At 44.7% G+C, this 18,250-nt stretch overlaps 1 protein-coding gene across 6 annotated transcripts in view; it reads right to left on the bottom strand.

Annotated features, from left to right (window-relative positions):
* MBNL3 (muscleblind like splicing regulator 3) overlaps window positions 1-18,250 on the bottom strand; it is a 152,092-nt gene that overhangs the window by 74,461 nt on the left and 59,381 nt on the right. For all 6 annotated transcript variants that reach the window (XM_066581854.1, XM_066581855.1, XM_066581857.1 and 3 more), the window contains exon 2: window positions 7,173-8,104. In XM_066581854.1, the coding sequence (XP_066437951.1) occupies window positions 7,173-7,346 (174 nt within the window). In that variant the 5' untranslated portion in view covers window positions 7,347-8,104. The remainder of the gene's footprint in view (window positions 1-7,172; window positions 8,105-18,250) is intronic.

The following is an 18,250-nucleotide window of genomic DNA, read 5'->3' as shown; positions in this document are numbered from 1 at the left end:
TGTCTAGTGTTGAGGGAACCCAACCAGTAGAACCCTGTTTCGGGTCAAACTTTGCTAAAAGTACGGTTCAACAGGAATCCAGACTGAGCTTTTAGCAAAGTTCTACTCAAAACAGGGTTCTACCAGTTCGGTTCGCTCAACACTAGTCCTGAGCACTGATGTATATTGCTGTCAAAGAGTCATAAAGGCCCTGTATGACATTCTAATTTGTCGTGAATTCCGCGGCAAAGTACGACAGGTGAACAGGGCCGCAGTTGATAAACCGGCAGTAATGCTGCATAAAAGCCCTTTTTAAAAACAAAGTCCTGTGAAATCAACATATGTTAAGCTCCAGGGTTAAATTTATCAGTTTGCATTCTTTCATGTCAGTAAGCTGCAGGTAAAGCCTTAAATAAATACATCTGTTCTTGGGCTGGAAATATTTGAACTTGTGCAGATCTCAAGTCTCAAACACGGAGCCTTTGCTCTTGTCAGCTCTGTTTTGCAATTAGATCGCTGGCAGGACACCATATTTGCTCATATAACAAGGGAATTCATCGGAAAAGTACTGCTTACTATCGGTGGCTGAAGAAAAGGCGTTGGGTAGCCGTACTGTTCCTTGATAATATTTTAGGCAGGCATTGCTATCAAAGGGGTTGTTCAACGTTTTTTCAAAATTTGGTGGAAAGTAGAGATGGGCGAGCATACTCGCTAAGGCAAACTACTCGAGCGAGTAGTGCCTTATGCGAGTACCTGCCCGGCGGGGGGCAGGGGACAGCGGGGAGGAACGGGAGGGGGGGGGGGGAGATCTCTCTCTCACTCTCTCCCCCCGCTCCTCCCTGCTCACCGCCGCAACTCACCGCTCTCCCCCGCCGGCACCCGAATCTTTAGAGGCGAGCGGGCAGGTACTCGCATAAGGCAATACTCGCTCCAGTAATGTGCCTTAACGAGTATACTGGCTCATCTCTAGTGGAGAGCAGATAACTTTATGAAAGAAAAAGGATTAATCACTTTTTAAATGTTCTCCCGCTCCAGTCCCAGAAGCTCCGGCAGTGATGACGTCACATTCATCATTTCCATGACCGCTGCAGCCAATCATGTGCTGTTCTTGTACACATGACCACAAAGTTCAGTGATTGGCTGCAGCAGTCACATGAGTGATAAACGGCACTTAAATGCTGCAGGAGCTCTCAGGACTGAAGAGGATGCGCGAGATCGGCGGGCCGTTTAAAAAAATGCGACTAATTTTTTTATCTTCCTTTCTTTTATACAGTTATCTACTGTCTGTCAAATTTTGAAAAATCCTTTAAGTACTCCTCCCATGTAATGTGACTAATCATTATATTTATATACCTAAACTGCTCAAAAACTTAAGGGAACACTTAAAGGAGTTGTCTGCTGACCGAACAAGATTCCCCCTTTACTAGCAACTCTTCTAAAATACCAAAATGATCAGTTCTTATCCGTCCTCTGCCACCACAATTCAGCGCAGCAGCCTTGTCGTGGTCCTGGTGTTTGTTGTGTCAGATTATGTCAGAGGAAGTCACCTGACTGCTGCAGCCAATCCGATGTTGCAGCATCACCGCCTGTTCTTTTTGCATCAGGGCTCACATTCTTGACACCGTGATATCAGAAGTTCAAAACAGCCAATCAGAGGCTGCAGTGTCACTAAGTGGTCACGTAACTTTCTCTGACATCTACCCCAACAAACACAAGGACAACAGCTGGGCTGCAGAGATGGATTGCGGCGGCAGAGGAGGGGTAAGTACTGATTCTTTTGTTACGTCAGCACAATTGGTGGTATTGGGGAGTTTTTCTGGTCACCGGACAACCCCTTTAAATCACGCATCTGATTTTGACGAACGAAAGAAGTTCTTAGTGTAAACTTCCTCATGTGTGAAGAGAACTGGGTGCCAGTGGTTGACCTGCCAGGTCTGGTGTTCTCTGGTGAATTCTAACTGACCACAGGTCCCACTTATAGAACGTTGGCCTTTATGCCACCATCAGGAGGTCTGTCTCCAACAGTCTGATCAGAAACATGCAGGTCTTGAGACTATTCTGTAAGTCTGTAGCAGTTCTCGTCTTGTTCCTCCTCGCATAACGGAGCAGAGACTGGTCCTGGTGCTAGGTTGATGGCCTTCTATGGTACTGCCCAGCTCTCCTCGAGTGACGACCCATGTCCTCGTATCTACCCCTGAAGTGTAAGCGATGGGGTTATACTGTGATGCTTAAAGGGTCTCTGTCTTCACCTCTGAGTCCCATAAACTACATCAATTATATTCAATGGGTCCATGTTCTGTTAGTATGCAGTCCGTGAAAATATGGAAGACAGAAGGTACGCCCATATAAATGGATGCTTAGGTCACTCTCAGTAGTCCCAGGGCAATATGTAAGTAGGACTACCTCTATGGTGGAACTTTACGAAATAGCTGTAATGCCAAGTAATTCTCCGGGACCAGGAAAACTCTGTAGGACCAGGCAAAATGCAAAGGATAAGTTTTGCTTGAAAGGTTTCATGACCTCCTCAAACCTTGAGAGATATCTTAGTTTAGTCTTAATACTTTATCAAGAATATTGGAGGAAGATGGGGAGATTTTGAATAGATACAAGTTATCAATAAATGTAAGTAATTTATAAGTGATTGAGTTCTTCTTAGAACAGCTATTCTTTGATCATGACTGGTCCTCAAGTCTTCTGTCCCCAACATCATCCTACAAATCCATGAACATACTAATGTGGAGAGAAAATAAAAAGCCTCTTCTGTACGATTCAGTTGTTCTCAGTCTTTACCTCCATCATGCCCTTTCAATGGAGTAAGAGATTCTGAAGGACATCAAGTCTCAGCCTGGCCCGACGAAACCAAGCAAAAGATAATTCTCCATTTTTCAGAAGTTCAAGTCAAGCAGGTCCTGCCAGCCTCCAAGTGCCGCAGCATGACCGAACCTGCCAGGTATATGCAGTAGATGCCAACCTGCTATATGGCCGTCTACATTAGACATTTCCTGTATTGCAGTCTACAGTTACACTTTAAATAAAAACATGCAACTAATTCAGTTAGACGGAAATTAAAAGGGATTGTCTGCTTTAGAAACCCCATTTCCTAATACCTTATTAGGGCAATCTGAGGGTTTAGAAGGCATCCTTTCAGCCCTCCATTAGTTTGCCATAGAGGAGAACAGCTTAGAGGGGCTTTGTCTGGGGGACCCGACCCTTTCATACTTTATCAAACAGCCAGTAGGTTTCAATGAGAAGCCCCCCTGTGCTACACAGAATAATTAGGGACAGATGACCATTGCTGAGGCCTCATGTCCACTAGCCAAATGGATTTAACAAATCCGAGTGGGTGTCCCGCACGCGTGATCCGCGCCCATAGGTATGCATTGGACACCCGCAGGTAAGTAAATATGGAAGCCGTCCGTATTCGCAGCACACCCCCAGCTGAGTTTCTGCTCTGCAGCGGGAGAGCAGGAGTTTAAAAAAAAATAAAAAAAAAATTATTATATATATATATATATATGTATATATAGTGCATGGCGCATGCGCACGGCACGCTGCCGGCGTACCAAGCACATCCGCCGGCCCGAAGAAAGTAGATCCGGCCTCGACGGAGGGCAGGAAAGAAGATCCGGCCTCGACGGAGGGCAGATCCTCAGCATCCGGACACAAAAGTAAATCTTATTTTCAGGCCTCATGTCTGCGGGAAAGGAGGGACCCGCTGCGGGATTCTGCATGGAGAATCCGCATTGGCCCGAATTTCCCCGTGGACATGAAGCCTAAGGCTTGGATTATACTGTAGTACAGATAACCTACTTTTACACTGACGTTTTCTGACATAAATTTATTTTAGCGCCAATAGAGCTATGACCGCGCTTCGTTTTTGCTGGAGAAGTCTGCAATTTTTATTTACATCATTTTGGGGTACATAAGACTTTTTGATTGCTTTTTGTCCCATTTTTTCTTGGAGATGGGGTGATCGAAAAACGCACAATTCTGGAATTGCATATTTCTTTTCTGACAGCGCTCTCCGGATGGGAATAATAAAGTGATATTTTAACAAATTGGACCTTTATAGATGCAGTGATACCAATTTTTAATTTTTTTTAAAATTAGTTTATGTGACAAAAAGCATTTTTTTTAACTTTTAATACTTTTCATTTTTTGTAATAATAAAAAAGTCTTTATTTCAGTAATTTTATTATTTTTTGTTTCAAGAGCTCATTCACGCGGGCAAATGTTTGCTGCATATTACGCGCATATTTTTTACATGTGTAATACACAGTTCTAACAACCCATTGATTTACATTGATCAATCCAAACCTGTTTTTCTTATGTATGTAAAAAAAGCAGCATGTCCTATTTTGGTGGATATTATGCATGTAATGCACCCATTATAGGCTAGAAGCGTTTAAAATACGCAATGAATATGTATGTTACATGCGTATTTGCTGTATACTGCATATTACGCACACAAAACCTACGTGCATAATATGCAGGAAACATACACCCGTGTAAGCGAGCCCTTAGTCTCCAAATGGGACTTGAACTTGCAATTGATTGATTACACATTATAATGCAAAACCACGGTATTGCATTATACTGTATTTTAACAGGCTTTCTGACGTGCCACAGGCAGGTCTTAATATGCAAACTGTCATGGCAGCCTGGCCTGGACTGCTGGACAGCACCCCCACGATCTTGTCACAGCAGGGCAGTTTCGGATATTGAAATCCTAATCTACCGTGGCATTTAAATGCTTCTGTTAGAACTGACCTTGGCATTTAAAGGGTTAACAGCTGCATCAGAGTTATTTCCAATCGCAGCTATTGAAGGTGGGTGCCAGCTATCAAAGACAGCCGATACCCACTATGTTAATAGGGCACTCGTCTCCTGGCCCCGCTCCATACATAGTATACACTGTGGATGTCCATAAAAGCCCTAACTGCACAAGTAACATGCAGTTAGGACGTATATAGCAGTATGGCTGACCAAATGGGGTTAGGGGGTCGGTTCGAAAGAGCATTAGGTCTCGTACACAGAGCCACGTATATGTATGGTGGCACATAATAGCCTTGTGTCTCCACAGAAAAGAGCTGTGGGCATTTCATATATGGCCTTATTGCTGCGTATGGCACCATTGACTTCTATGGCAAAGAAACTCTGCAACTTGGCTTTCGATGGAGCATAACATGACTATCAATCCAACAAAAAAAAACAAAAAACCCGCCATATAACTACAAATTAAATCAACACATAAGTAGGTATAGTAGGGCTCCATAGACTTCTGTGGGCTCCATACTACTTTGAGGTTATACTGAGTTGTAATACAAACATATGATTGAGCTCTAAGACTGGAAATGAAGGACATGTGGCAGTTTACTAAAAAAGTTGTACATTTTGTTGAACATTCATTTTCTCCCAAATTTTGCAACTCTGATTTTTATGCCACTGTTGCCACAAAAGCAGGCGGGGCTTAAAAGGGGCAGGGCTTACCATGGCCCAGCAGATTTAACGTCATTTGTGCAAAAAGTTAGCGTTAATTATAGACAAAATCTAGCAGGCATACATTTCAGGTTGTGGCGCACGGTCAACCCAAGATGCGCCAAATGTCTTAAGAAGCTTGTATGTCTTTATACATTCTGTGGTCAGAAACACTATCTTTTCTCCTTAGGGAGAACACCTAGACATGAGTGAGGAGACTCAAATGGCCATGCATGCTCCTCTGGGTAATATGCAAATAAGGCAGATGGAATAAAACCTCTACAGTGCCACCTATTGGAAGACAGCATTCCTTCAAGGCAGAGTCAGACTCTTTATACAAGCCTTGTAACAATGACTGGGAATTAGATACTCTGACACATCTCCTTCCAGTAGGCTTCAGATTAACACCAGCCTACAGTTTCCAAATAACTACAACCTCACCCTCCTCAACCTACATGAATATAGATGGCTGAAGATAAAGTGATAGTAAATCACCTTGACAGAGGTTGTCCGGGACTTAAGGGATATTTTACTATTGATGATCTGCCCTGAGGATAGGTTATCAATAGATGATCAGTGGCAACACACCAGTAGGGATCGCTGCTGATCAGCTGATTCCCTGCATCGCTGTCAGTACCGACAGCGCAGGAAGCAGATCGCACTGATCACCTTGCAACAGCTGATGAGTGGCGATCCTGAACAATGTGCTTCCTGTCAATCATCTATTGATAGTCTATCCTGAGAATAAGTCATCTATAGAGAAAATTTTCCGGAACAATCCCTTTAATTTGATATTGATGGAAGCACTTAATTGCTTGAATTTCAAATCTTCTAGATTAATGCAAAGCTAGATCAAAACATAAAATACTAGTGAAAACAAATACATTTACTTCAAATGACCCACTGGTCAAAAATAGTAGTATATTCAACTTAAATGGGTGATCAGTTGTAAACCATTGATGGTTGATACACTGAGCTGATTTCTGCAGGAAGCAGACAGCTCCGTTCCCATTGCAGTGGCCAGGCTTGGCGTTACAGGCCAAGTTCCCATTGTGTAATACCAAGCCTCCCCACTGCAATAGGAATGGAGCTGTCTGCTTCCTGCAGAAATCAGCTCAGTGCATGAGAGCACGGGTACAGAGAACAGCTAATCAGTGGATGTCCTTGGCGGTACAGCCCTCCCCGATCTACTATTGATGGCCTACTGTATCTTAAGGATAGGTCATCAACGGTTTAAAACCCCTTTACGGTTTTCTATTTTTACGAGTGAATTTTATATATTTTTCTACGACTGTCCAATGACTCGAGATGCTGTATCTGATAATTCCATAATTACTGATGAATAGAGATGAGCGAACTTACTCAGTTCAGGTGTTTTTGGACCCGAGCACCGCTTTTTCCGAGTAACTAACTACTCGGACGAAAAGATTCGGGGGGCGCCGGGGGGTGCGCGGGGGGTTGCAGAGGGGAGTGGGGGGGGGGGGGGGGGAGAGAGCTCCCCCCTGTTCCCCACTGCTACCCCCCGCTCCACCACGCTGCCCCCGGCGCCCCCTGAATCTTTTCGTCCAAGTATTCAGTTACTCGGAAAAAGCGGTGCTCGGGTCCAAAAACACCCGAACCGAGTATGCTCGCTCATCTCTACTGGTGAAGCATACGGATAATGTGTAGGCATACGCGTTGATGCCACAAAAAGTCATCCAAAAAGTTTCTCCTACCTTTAATGAATCAAAGCAGGCGATAACTCTCCCGTTTTCCACGTGGCAACTCCGCGACGGATGTGCAAACTTGCACTCTGCATCAGACCTCGAACACGTGCCTCTCTGGAACTCTCGACATACTTCCAGTGTCAGCCACTTTGTGTCACGCACCAAGGAGACGTTAACGGCCATAGTAAAAGATGCCCGGGCCTAAGCAAACACCTCCGTAGTACTACAATCGTTTTCTTCTGATCACGAAGGGGACGGGGGAACGTGGAATTCAAGTTTAAATGAATCAAAGAACTATTTTATCACTTTGGTTAAAAAAATTGTCAGCACTTAAGGTTTATTTTTTCTTTTTTTTTCTCTTTTTTTCTTTTTTTTTTTTGTTAAAGTCAATTTGTATCTTTTTTTAGACACGAATAAAACATAAAAATCCGACCATAAAATAGAAGTTTTATCAGATAAATCGAAAATAAAAATAAAATCTAACTAGAGGCCAGCTCTTTAAAAGTGCAAATGTCAAAGTCTGAACGTTGTTGGCTTTATGCCACTTCTAAACTTGATGGAGGGTAAGTAGCCGATGCAAACCGTGAAAACAATCCTGTGCTCTCGACGTGAAGGTTGAAGTTCTGGTCATGAAAACGCTTCGGCAATTGGTGAAATTTTTGTTTTTTTTTTCTTTGTTCTGATGAATAAAAGGATGGTAAGGATGGGCACAGGCGTGACGAGGAATCCAAATTTTAGATGGATAGATTTTTTTTTTTTTCGAGTGCCGAAATTTCCAGATTTGCCGTATGAGTTTGGCCTGCAAGCAACGGCAAATAAAAAACACAAAAACAAGGGAAAAAAAAAAAAAAAAGAAAAAAGAAAAAAAAAAAAAAGGGAGGCAGCACTAGACAGAAATCCAAGCAGCGTTAGCTTCAGAAAAAAAGGCACGTTTCAGCAACCTGCGAAGAGAGGAAACGAAACATATAATCAGAGGAAGTGGTAGGAGCTCGCAGTTGTATCACAAGCATATCATAGAAAACACCAGGAATGTCTCCGATGCAGGAGAACTTCCCAGATCCTGACTCTACGGCAAAGTGCAATCAGCCATTGTAGCCCGAAACAGGGAATTTCCTACCCAAATCTGCGCATGGTTGAAAAAGGGAGGACCCAATGGCATTCTCTGTAGCTCACGTCTGGGCTGCCGCCCAATAGCAGCCTTCAGTTCATGGCAATGTATTTGGCAGGCGATGGGTTGCGTTACGAGAACGCCCGGTGTCTGACATGTGCTGGGGGTTATTCTTTACAGATTGATTTCAATAAATGACTGCAATCGAGAAAGAGCCACCTCTTGCTATAAATGGAAGACGGGCAAAGGCTACCACAATACACAAGTGTTGCCCGAGCAAAGTCTAGTTTTCATCTGGTGGCAGCGTGCCATCGGATGGGGAAAGCAGACAAGCACGCGGCAGTGCCGGAGAGACATTAACCCCATTTCATCTGGTAGAGGAATTCACATAATTGGATGGTTACAAATGAGGAAGAAGCGGGTGGGTTCTGCTCTATCTGGCCGTAGACATTAGATACTTGGGAGCTAATGAGGCCGGTTTATTGATTGTTGGGCATTAACTGATGGATGTTTTGTCCAGCTGCCGCCCAACAATCAGTAGAGAGACCCTTAGTGACTTAAAACTGGAAAGCCCGGCAAAGGCTACATTCACACGCAGTGCGTTCATACGTGGCGGATGTTGTTGTGGATAAGCACCCAAATCCACAGCATGATTTCTACTGCAAATCCACACCGAAATCCGTGCCGTTTGATATGGATTTTGACGCAGTAATGTCATCCTTTCGATTGAAGAGTTGATGTCTGCTGTGGATCCATATCAGGATCCGCACTACATGGTGCAGATTTTGCTGCGCATTTTTCCGTAGCAAATTCGCCATGTGTACCTTTAAGGGTACATGGAAAATCCACAGCAAAATCCTCAGGTTTTAAACATGGATTTGCATGGGATTTTGGTACCGGTTTGCCACATTATGTGAAAGGTATTGATATGCTGCAGATTTAAAATCCACACTGCAGGTCAATCTACGCTGTGGATTTTTTACTTATCGTGTGGATGAGAATTTTTGAAATTTCCTCCACTTCGCTCACATTGTAATTAATGCTCCATATTTTCCATATGCAAATACACAGCAAGCACAGTGTATGTGATCCATATGAAAATACCCGAAGGGCTCCTGCACACGAGCATACGCGTAGGTATGATCACGAGAGGATGGCGTGATTACACTCTGAATGGAGCCCAAGTATTTTACTGTCCACCTTACACTGCCGAGCCCGTTCTCATCGGAGCGGGTGACCAGCTGAGCAGGCTAATTAGACCCCGGTGTTCCCAATTAAGACCATGAAATTGTGCGGCTATGTGTACAACTTTGAGCGGACGGGGTGCGCGTTTGTGCACTCCCGTAGATTCCCATGGTGCCTTCGGCATGCAGAAAATAGAGCATGTCGCGTGTTTTTCCCCCCCAGCGGAAATGTACGTGCAAAAACGCTAAATATGAAGGCACCCATTGAAATGAATGGATTCTATCATCAAGGGTTTGCACGAGCGATTTTGCACGCGCGCAAAATCCCTTGTGCGCAGGAGCCCTAAGAAGGACTTTATTGAGCCCATCACTTCCATTAGGGCTGATTGACACATCCGTGTTTGCATTGGACAGCACACAGACACATTGACTTCAATGGGTTGTTTGATGCATACGTTTATTTTTGCATGGACCCGCAGTCTCCGCAAAAACAGAAATCGTAAGTCCTATTTTTCTTTGCATCACAGATGAGAGCGGGACATGCAAAGTCCACATGTGTCCGTGTGCTCAAGAATCTGGGGGGCAAGTCGCACCCAGAAGTGTGAAGAAGCCCTTACTGGGAGTCAAGCATGGAGGGATAAGTAAGTACTCTCCCAACTAGGGTGATAATCAGGAATGGCCGATACATAGTGTAACCTATAGAACATGCTGGTACGATCCATACACGCCATTGGAAGGGGGCACATATTTTCTAGGGTGTTGCACCTTTAAGTATCTCCCGGCCGCGTCTCACGCATTCCATTCAGCAGAGCTCCATTTCAGAAGAATATTCTTATAAGGAAAAGCAGAAGTTGCCAAGGCCTGTCACAACTTAACTAATACATCCCCAAGACTCTCCGTGCCAAGCGGGCTGGCAGAATATAGTTGAGATCTCTGGCAGAGAACGTGGTTTCACATACTTTGCTTGTTGTTTGAGAGTGATATGTTTTATGCAAGGTTACACAATTGCGCCCGGCGCATTCATGGGCTCTTGGCACCGGCTGTACCAGTGTGTCAGAGGGAAGCTGGATTTCTGTTAACACTGTGAGTCCTAGGAGAACTCCAGAAAAGTTTCAAGTTCACCGGCTAATGCGCTCGTCTCCACGATTAGACGCCGTTGGGGAGATACGAGCATCATAAATGTGTAATGCGCTCTCGCTTCTTGATACTTCGCTCTGTAAATAACAGGAACTTCTACGTCTTCTGCATCGACCAAGCGAAGGGTAAACAACGCCATGTTGGGGTGTGTCGCCTTCAGCACGACGGACAATAAGGCGGATTTTTCAGACCATGGTAGTTGGGAGATCTGGCACACGCAACCAGCCGGAATACAATGCTGGCACTTGTAGTTTCACAGCGAGCAGAAAGCTAAAGGTTGTTATTCATGGAGCGCATTTTTTGGACAGAGTCAGACTTGTGGCATCAAAGAATCAGAAGTGCTATTTAGGGCCGCTTCATACTTTCTGTCTCTCTGTTCTGTTTATGGAAATGGAATTAAAACTGAAAAAAATAATTCAATGTTTTTTCCCCCCCGTTGATTTCAATCGGTTTTCAAAAACACTGAATGTTTTTTGTTTGCCTCTGTTTCAGTTTTTTTTTCAACCCATTGAAGTCAATGTGTCCGTGTGCTGTCCATTGCAAACACGGATGTGTCAAAAAGCCCTAATGGAAGTGATGGGCTCAGGAAACTCCTCCTTGGGGCTCCTGCACACAGGCGATTGGGCGCACGTGCAAAATCGCTCACGCAAACCCTTGATGATTATCCCATTAATTTCATTGGGTGCCTTCATATTCAGCATTTTTGCATGCACATTTTCGTTGGGGGAAAAAATATGCGACATGCCCTATTTTGTGCGCGCCGAAGGCACCATGGGAGTCTACGGGAGTGCACAAAGTCGCACACGTAGCCGCACAATTTTATATTGCTAATTGGGAACAACGGGGTCTAATTAGGCTGCTCAGCCGGTCACCCGCTTCGATGAGAACGGGCTCGCCAGTGTAAAGTGGACAGTAAACTATTAACCCTTTGCAATCCAATTTTAGATTCAGGGTTTCCTAGGGGGTTTTCTCTTTCTGCCATTCTACAATGGCACCGTCTGCTGGCTAGAGCCAGTACTGCGGTATGGGACATGCTGAAGACACCCCCGACAGCAGAGCAGCCAGTAGTATACAGTAAGAATACCCGGCCGGACGTCTTCCGACATCGAAGACGAGAGACAATAGTCTGGGCCTTCGGTGGGGTAACCAAAAAGCATCTCAACTAGCTTGGGAGTACGGCCGGTCAAGAGAAGGTCTTCTTGCAGTTCCACGCCCAAAATTTGGTACCTGAAGATAGCAAATACTGCTTGTGCCTATCTTGCCGAGAGGCCTCTTCTACCCCTGAGGCTTCTACAGCAGATCAGGCAGATATCCTCTTTGCCAGTGTTTCCCAACTTCAGTCCTCACGCCCCACCAACAGGTCATGTTTTCAGGATTTCCTCAGTGTTGTACAGGTGATGTAATTATTGTTGGGGCCTCAGACAAATACCACAGGTGTACTTACTATAGGATATCCTGAAAACATGACCTGTTGGGGCTCCATGAAGACTGGAGTTGGGAAACCCTGCTCTATGCCATGGGTAGGGAATAACTTAATTTTGTGAAACAACACTTTTGAGTTGATTCTGGATTTTAAAAGGTGACAACCAGTATAGCGCCCATAGGGCTCCTACTGAGCTCTCCCCAGACCCCAAGTGTAATATCAAGCCTGCTCTGTAAGGGATGTGTTTTTGACCCGCAGACACTATGTGCAGCTATATGCTGTATCTCTATGAAGTATCATATTCTCTTCCGGAAGTAATACCTCTAAGAGCATACATGTGTGATGGGGCATGAACAAGGAACAGTTGAGGGGGGGAAAAAAGTTACAAAACACCCAAATAGAGACCAAAATTGGCCAGGTGAATGGGGGTCTATAGATTTACTGTATGCAGTTTCCCGGGTGGTATGGTAGATGGGCCTACTACAGACTAGGTGCCAGAAAATCCCACACAAGACATGGCCAAAATATAGCCATTAACCCAAAGTGTGAACTGCAATAATATACAATGTTACAATGATAATCATGGCCGCATAACGGGACGAAACGAAACCATTGATTTGGTTGAGGACCGATAGCGTAGGCCCTTTCTCCCCGCTGTTTTTTCAAACTTTGTTAGACACCATTTCGTCAGACTGGCAACATCCGTCACATACGGTAGCAACAAACCTCACCGGATATAGGTGGGCAAACTCTCTTGCTACACCGCCAACATCCGCTTTAGATGGTATACGCCAACATAAGACAGGAGACATGTGTTTTGCGTGACCCTTGTATATATGGGTATTAAGTGCTCCATAGTTCCACAATACATCATATTTGGTCATGTTGGCCAGGAGCACCAGGACCGATCCAACTCATGCCGATGCAAGGCTAGGAGCTCCCACACATTGCCGGAGTGTTATATACCGGCCACATACGGACAGACCTTATCTAGTCTTATTTATTGGCTTCTTGAGCTGCATTTTTCATTACTTGTTTCCCGGCATCATACCGCTATATATAGGATAGATATGTGAATTCTCCATTGATGAAAGGCTTCGAAACATTAACCTAACAGAAGGATCACGGAAAATTCCACAGTAGTTGTACCAAATGATCAGACATATACGAGCGATCAGTTAAAATTGTCAAAGACGGTAATCCCTAAAAGTGCGCACAGATTCGTTCATGTGAGAAAACCCGTCGGCATCAATGGGTTCTATTCTCTGGGTACCGTTTACATATCTTGCATGTGCAAAACCGCCATAAGATGCGATATATCATAACAGCAGGTAAAACTCAGAGAAATAAAGATGGGCGAATATTCAAAAACTGGGAAAGAAGTGATAACCGCATGAAAGAGGTCAAGAAAAGTTTGGGTGCCGGTGCAAAGATTCCGTTTAGTGTCCCTCACAAATACACAAAGTAAGTGCGGCTCCCCACGGACGTATTCGCATGTACAGGACGCAGAGAATAGAACCCATTGGCTTCAATGGGTTAATTTTCATTGTCGTTTTTCTGCACGTATTCTGCATGCATGAAAAAAATGCAGCATTCTCTATTTTAGCGCACCGAAGGCCCCATAGGAACCAATACCTGCGTGAGTGCGAGTTATGCTGCGCAGTTTTACGGAAAAAAGAACACTTTTGGAACTAATTATACTGCATAGCCTTTTAAAACAGATGTGTCCAATACGCATGTAAAATGCCCCCAACAGCGCAAAAGGTACAGTAAAATGCACGCAAAAACGCTATATTCATTGAGCAAATACGTTGCTCCAGCGCGTGCATTTTTGCGCATAAGCCCCTGTGGAGCCGCCCTAAGTCCCAGTGGAATATGCTGATGTGCATACAGGAACTAGTGGTTCCGTGGTACAATCAGGAGCCTGCCCGGGGCTAGCATTGCACCTACTCTCCATACAAAAGTCAGTCTAATGGCAAAACAGTTCGCATGGTATTGTCTTTCACTGCTAGTGCCAGCGTCACCCGCTACATGCCCTGCCAGCTCACCCCAACTATGTCCAACAAGTACATACTCGCTATGCTTGACTTTCTATCGCTCTACTAAATGCACAAAAGACTAATGTACCTGGAAGGGCCAAGGCTGGTGACTGGATTATGGCTGTCTGCAAGGTCTTCTCTATCTAGATCCACAATTGGATCCCATCCAGAAGTATCGAAAATCCAAACTCACTGGAGCCAAGATTCATATTACCCATTCACATGACTGGGAGGCAGGTATTCTCTGCAGCCAGATTCCCATGCAGAGGAAACCATTAGACTGGAACCGACCATATTTACAGAGAAGACAAGAGCGCTACAGAGGAAAGGGCAACGTATCCCAATATTGATACCTTGTACCCAGAAATCGCTGCTTGTAATCAGTGAAACTGGAAAATCAGAGTATTTACTGTGAAACACACAGGTCAGCCATTCAGGCAGCAGCTCATGCAATAAGTAACATATCTGAGGCAGTAAGAGGCTTTCCTTTTCTACGGATTATATATTATTGCAAGACTACGAGGTGTAGACTTGGCTGCACATCCATGTCCATGTTGGACACCAATACTGCTACTGATCTTCTGCATTTACATCATCAATGATGGCCCATGAGTGACTAGCTTAACACAACGCATCTACCTAGTTTGCTACAGAAAGAAAAGGATGATACTTGTGTGTGAAAAATGCAAAAAGTCATGAAAAACACATGAAAATCACATGAAAAATCTGTCTGTTTTTCACGGATTGCAATTGCTCTCGTACTTGTGAAGAAGGCCTATATAGTAGATAATGTAGGTACTGACTTACATACCAATTTTGAACCCCTGACTGGAGGTCACTTTAATACTGTGTGTGATTGGGCGCGTCAATTTTTCCTTGTGAATTGTCTTGTAATCCGTGAGGGGGGGGCGCATTGAAGTACATTAGTGATCCATACAACAGGGATCTATAAGATCGTTGGGTGCATGAGGCCTAAGAACTGCCATCAATGGAACAAAGTGGTCTCCATAAGCAATAGTGGATCTTCTGTCAACTTTTTTTTTTTTTAAACTTCCCAGTGCTTCCTTTTCAAGACTCAGAGAATGAGGTCAGTAGTCTTATAATTGGGCAATGGGATGAAAGTGAAAGGGAGGAGACACAGATTAGATATTAGCTAGTGAGGGTGATCAATGAGTGGAACAGGTTGCCACGGGAGGTGGTGAGTTCTCCTTTAATGGAAGTGTTCAAACAAAGGCTGGACAAATATCTGTCTGGGATGATTTAGTAAATCCTGCACTGAGCAGGGGGTTGGACCTGATGACCCTGGAGGTCCCTTCCAACTCTACCATTCTATTCTATGATTTTAAAGAAACGGTTTGAGTTTGAAGTCTCCGTTAAAGAACACCCTAGATCAGGACTCCTGTGAATAGGATTCCATATTCCGATGTGCGGTGGCACGGAGCCATCAATGCAGACATTTTTGTAATATATATAAAATACGTTGCAGACATAAGACAAACAATGGAGCAAGTAGTTTCCATATGTGCATCAGAAGTTGTCATCTCCGATAGTCTAGTAGGAAACATCTGCCTCACAGACTTTAGAAGTGCGGAGAACTGATACAAAAACAGCAGAAGAGTAACTGTCAAACTAACGACTCCTAATACCGCCAAATAAGCAGCAGCTCTGCTGGCCTCACTGGTCCCATCCAGAACTAGAAGGAAAGGAAATACAGTGATATATGTGGGGAGCCGAAGGGTCTTATTAGTTTAAAGCAATTTTTAATCTAAAATACAAGGTAGGCCGGTGACATTCCAGCGTATTTCGGCTATATTTTTGCATTTGTAATATGGATGTGTGTCCCGGCCTGACAGGGGTGTCCTGACGCGCATCTAAGCTATCAGGTCGGGACACACATCCGTATTACAGACCCCCAAAAACTGCCGAAATATGCTGGCGTGTCATCGGCCTTTTAAGCCCCAACACAGTTGTGAACGAGCCCCAACAGACAGTTAGAGAACAGAATCTCTGCAGTTCTTTGTGCATAGTCTCGGGTATTTCTGTCTGCTCTATTGAAATGAATGGAGTGGCGGCACTCCATTTATTTCAATGGGGCAGACTGAGATAGCCAAGCACAGCGCTCGGGTATCTACCTGCACCATTGATAGGAATGTAGCCGCTGTTGATCCAGAAGCTCCATTTCCCACTACTCTACAAAAGTGGGAGACTATAACTTGAACTGTGAAATAAGGAGGACACGGGTCCAGCATTCTTGGGATCAGTGGGAGGTCCTAGTGATTGGACACCCACCAAACTATTAGTTCTCACTAGAGATGAGCGAACGTACTCGTTTAGGGCGATTTCACACTCGAGCACCGCTTTTTTCAAGTAACTGACTACTCGGGCGAAAAGATTCGGGGGGCGCCAGGGGTAAGCGGGGGGTTGCAGAGGGGAGTGGGGGGGGGGGGAGAGAGCTCCCCCCTGTTCCCCGCTGCTACCCCCCGCATCTTTTCGCCCGAGTAATCAGTTACTCGAAAAAAGCGGTGCTCGAGTGCGAAATCGCCCTAAACAAGTACGTTCGCTCATCTCTAGTTCTCACCCATCCAATGGTTGGGTGAAAACTGAAAAAAAGGTCCTATCGCCAGTATTGAGCAGTATCAAGGTAGTATATGGCTCTACTATATGGACAGTATTGTCTATCTACACTTTCTTTGCCCCAAAATAACTAAAAGGACTGTGCCCACACCAATTTTACCAAGGATCCTCTACATAAAATGTACTAATGCTAATAATTATATTCCACATTGTTTTAAGTACGTTAACTAGATAGCTCAACAATTTGGTGCAAAACATAGAAGAGGTTGGTATATGAATGAAATTGAGTTTACTAGAAGGATGAATGGATTCTGTCGATAAAAAGGGAATTTTCAGTAAATCTAAAAACTTTCCTGCATGTGTGAATGTGCTAACCTTCCAAGCCGTTCCACCTATTATGCTATAAAACACCATGATATCCACACTCGAAAATGAATGTAACTTCTGAAACAAGTCTGTGCAAGCTACAGTAGGTGGGGTGCCTTCTTCTACAATCCTAGGCCCTTACGCTTCATGTCGGAAGAATGAATCTAACAGACAAAATGCCGATCCTATACGGCCGTATAAGGAATGTATAAGGAAACTATTTCAGATGCAGGGATATAGAAAGGGTGAGCAGGTGGAACTGATTTTTCTGAAATGAAGAGGGTGAGCAGTAAAAAGGGGTTTGGCTGGGGTGTCCTATTAAAATGGAGGGTCAGTTATCTTCTACCACGAGGAGCTGGTGAGAAGTTTCCAAGTGCGGGTTCCCTGTGAGCTTTTCAGATGGAGGCCGTGGAACAGCTAATTATGGAGAAGGTGGCCCAGGAAGGACATAGGTGGTTGGAGCAAGTTTTGCTGTAGTGCTAGTCAGCCAATGCTGCTGGAGATGCAGGCCCTTGGGCACAGCAGGGAGCACGGTTGGTCCCTCACCTCCACAGCTGCTGTCACCCGCAGGTCTTTATCAGTGGTTGGGGGTATGTCCTGCCACTCATTTCCTTAAGAAGTGGTAGCGCAAGGGAAGTAGAGATTCTGGAGCCGTCTATGGCTTTTGGAGCGGCACGTGGTGGGGGTGCAGTCCACCAGTGGCTAGTCAGGGCACACAGCAAGAAGGGATGGAGCTGTAGCTTAACTGGAGGTCTGGAGGGAGTGTGCCCAAAGGCGCAGACAGCTTGTTCCTAAACAGGTAGCGGAGGCGCGGGGGTTTGAGTTTCCAGGTGGCCGGGAGAAGGCAGCCCTGGAGGTTCTGTCCCTCGCTTCACTTATGGGGACGCCTGATCCTCTGGTTAAAGAAACATATTGGGGTCCACTTGGTAGCACAAAAAATAGAGGGCCCTACAACACAGCTGACTTTACTTGGTATTGAGATCGATACTATTGAAATGGTTTATCGGTTCTCAGATGACAAGATGTCACGGCTGGTGACATGTTGATCGATTTCTGGGAATTAAAAATGTGACTTTAATAGATGCCGCTTCTGTTAAGGTTGTTGATTTTTGCATGCAAGGTGATGCCTATTGGGAGAGGTTTTGCGCGGCAGCTTTCTTTAGCGACAAGAAGGCTTTGTCAACCGCACTATTTTATCTGTGCGACCAGAGGAATGAAGGAGGATCTCCTCGTAGCGACATTTTAGAGCCATGCTG

The sequence above is a fragment of the Eleutherodactylus coqui genome, chromosome 10 (genome assembly GCF_035609145.1).
Source record: "Eleutherodactylus coqui strain aEleCoq1 chromosome 10, aEleCoq1.hap1, whole genome shotgun sequence".
Classification (NCBI taxonomy): domain Eukaryota; kingdom Metazoa; phylum Chordata; class Amphibia; order Anura; family Eleutherodactylidae; genus Eleutherodactylus; species Eleutherodactylus coqui.
This window is presented reverse-complemented; position numbering and strand designations above follow the sequence as displayed.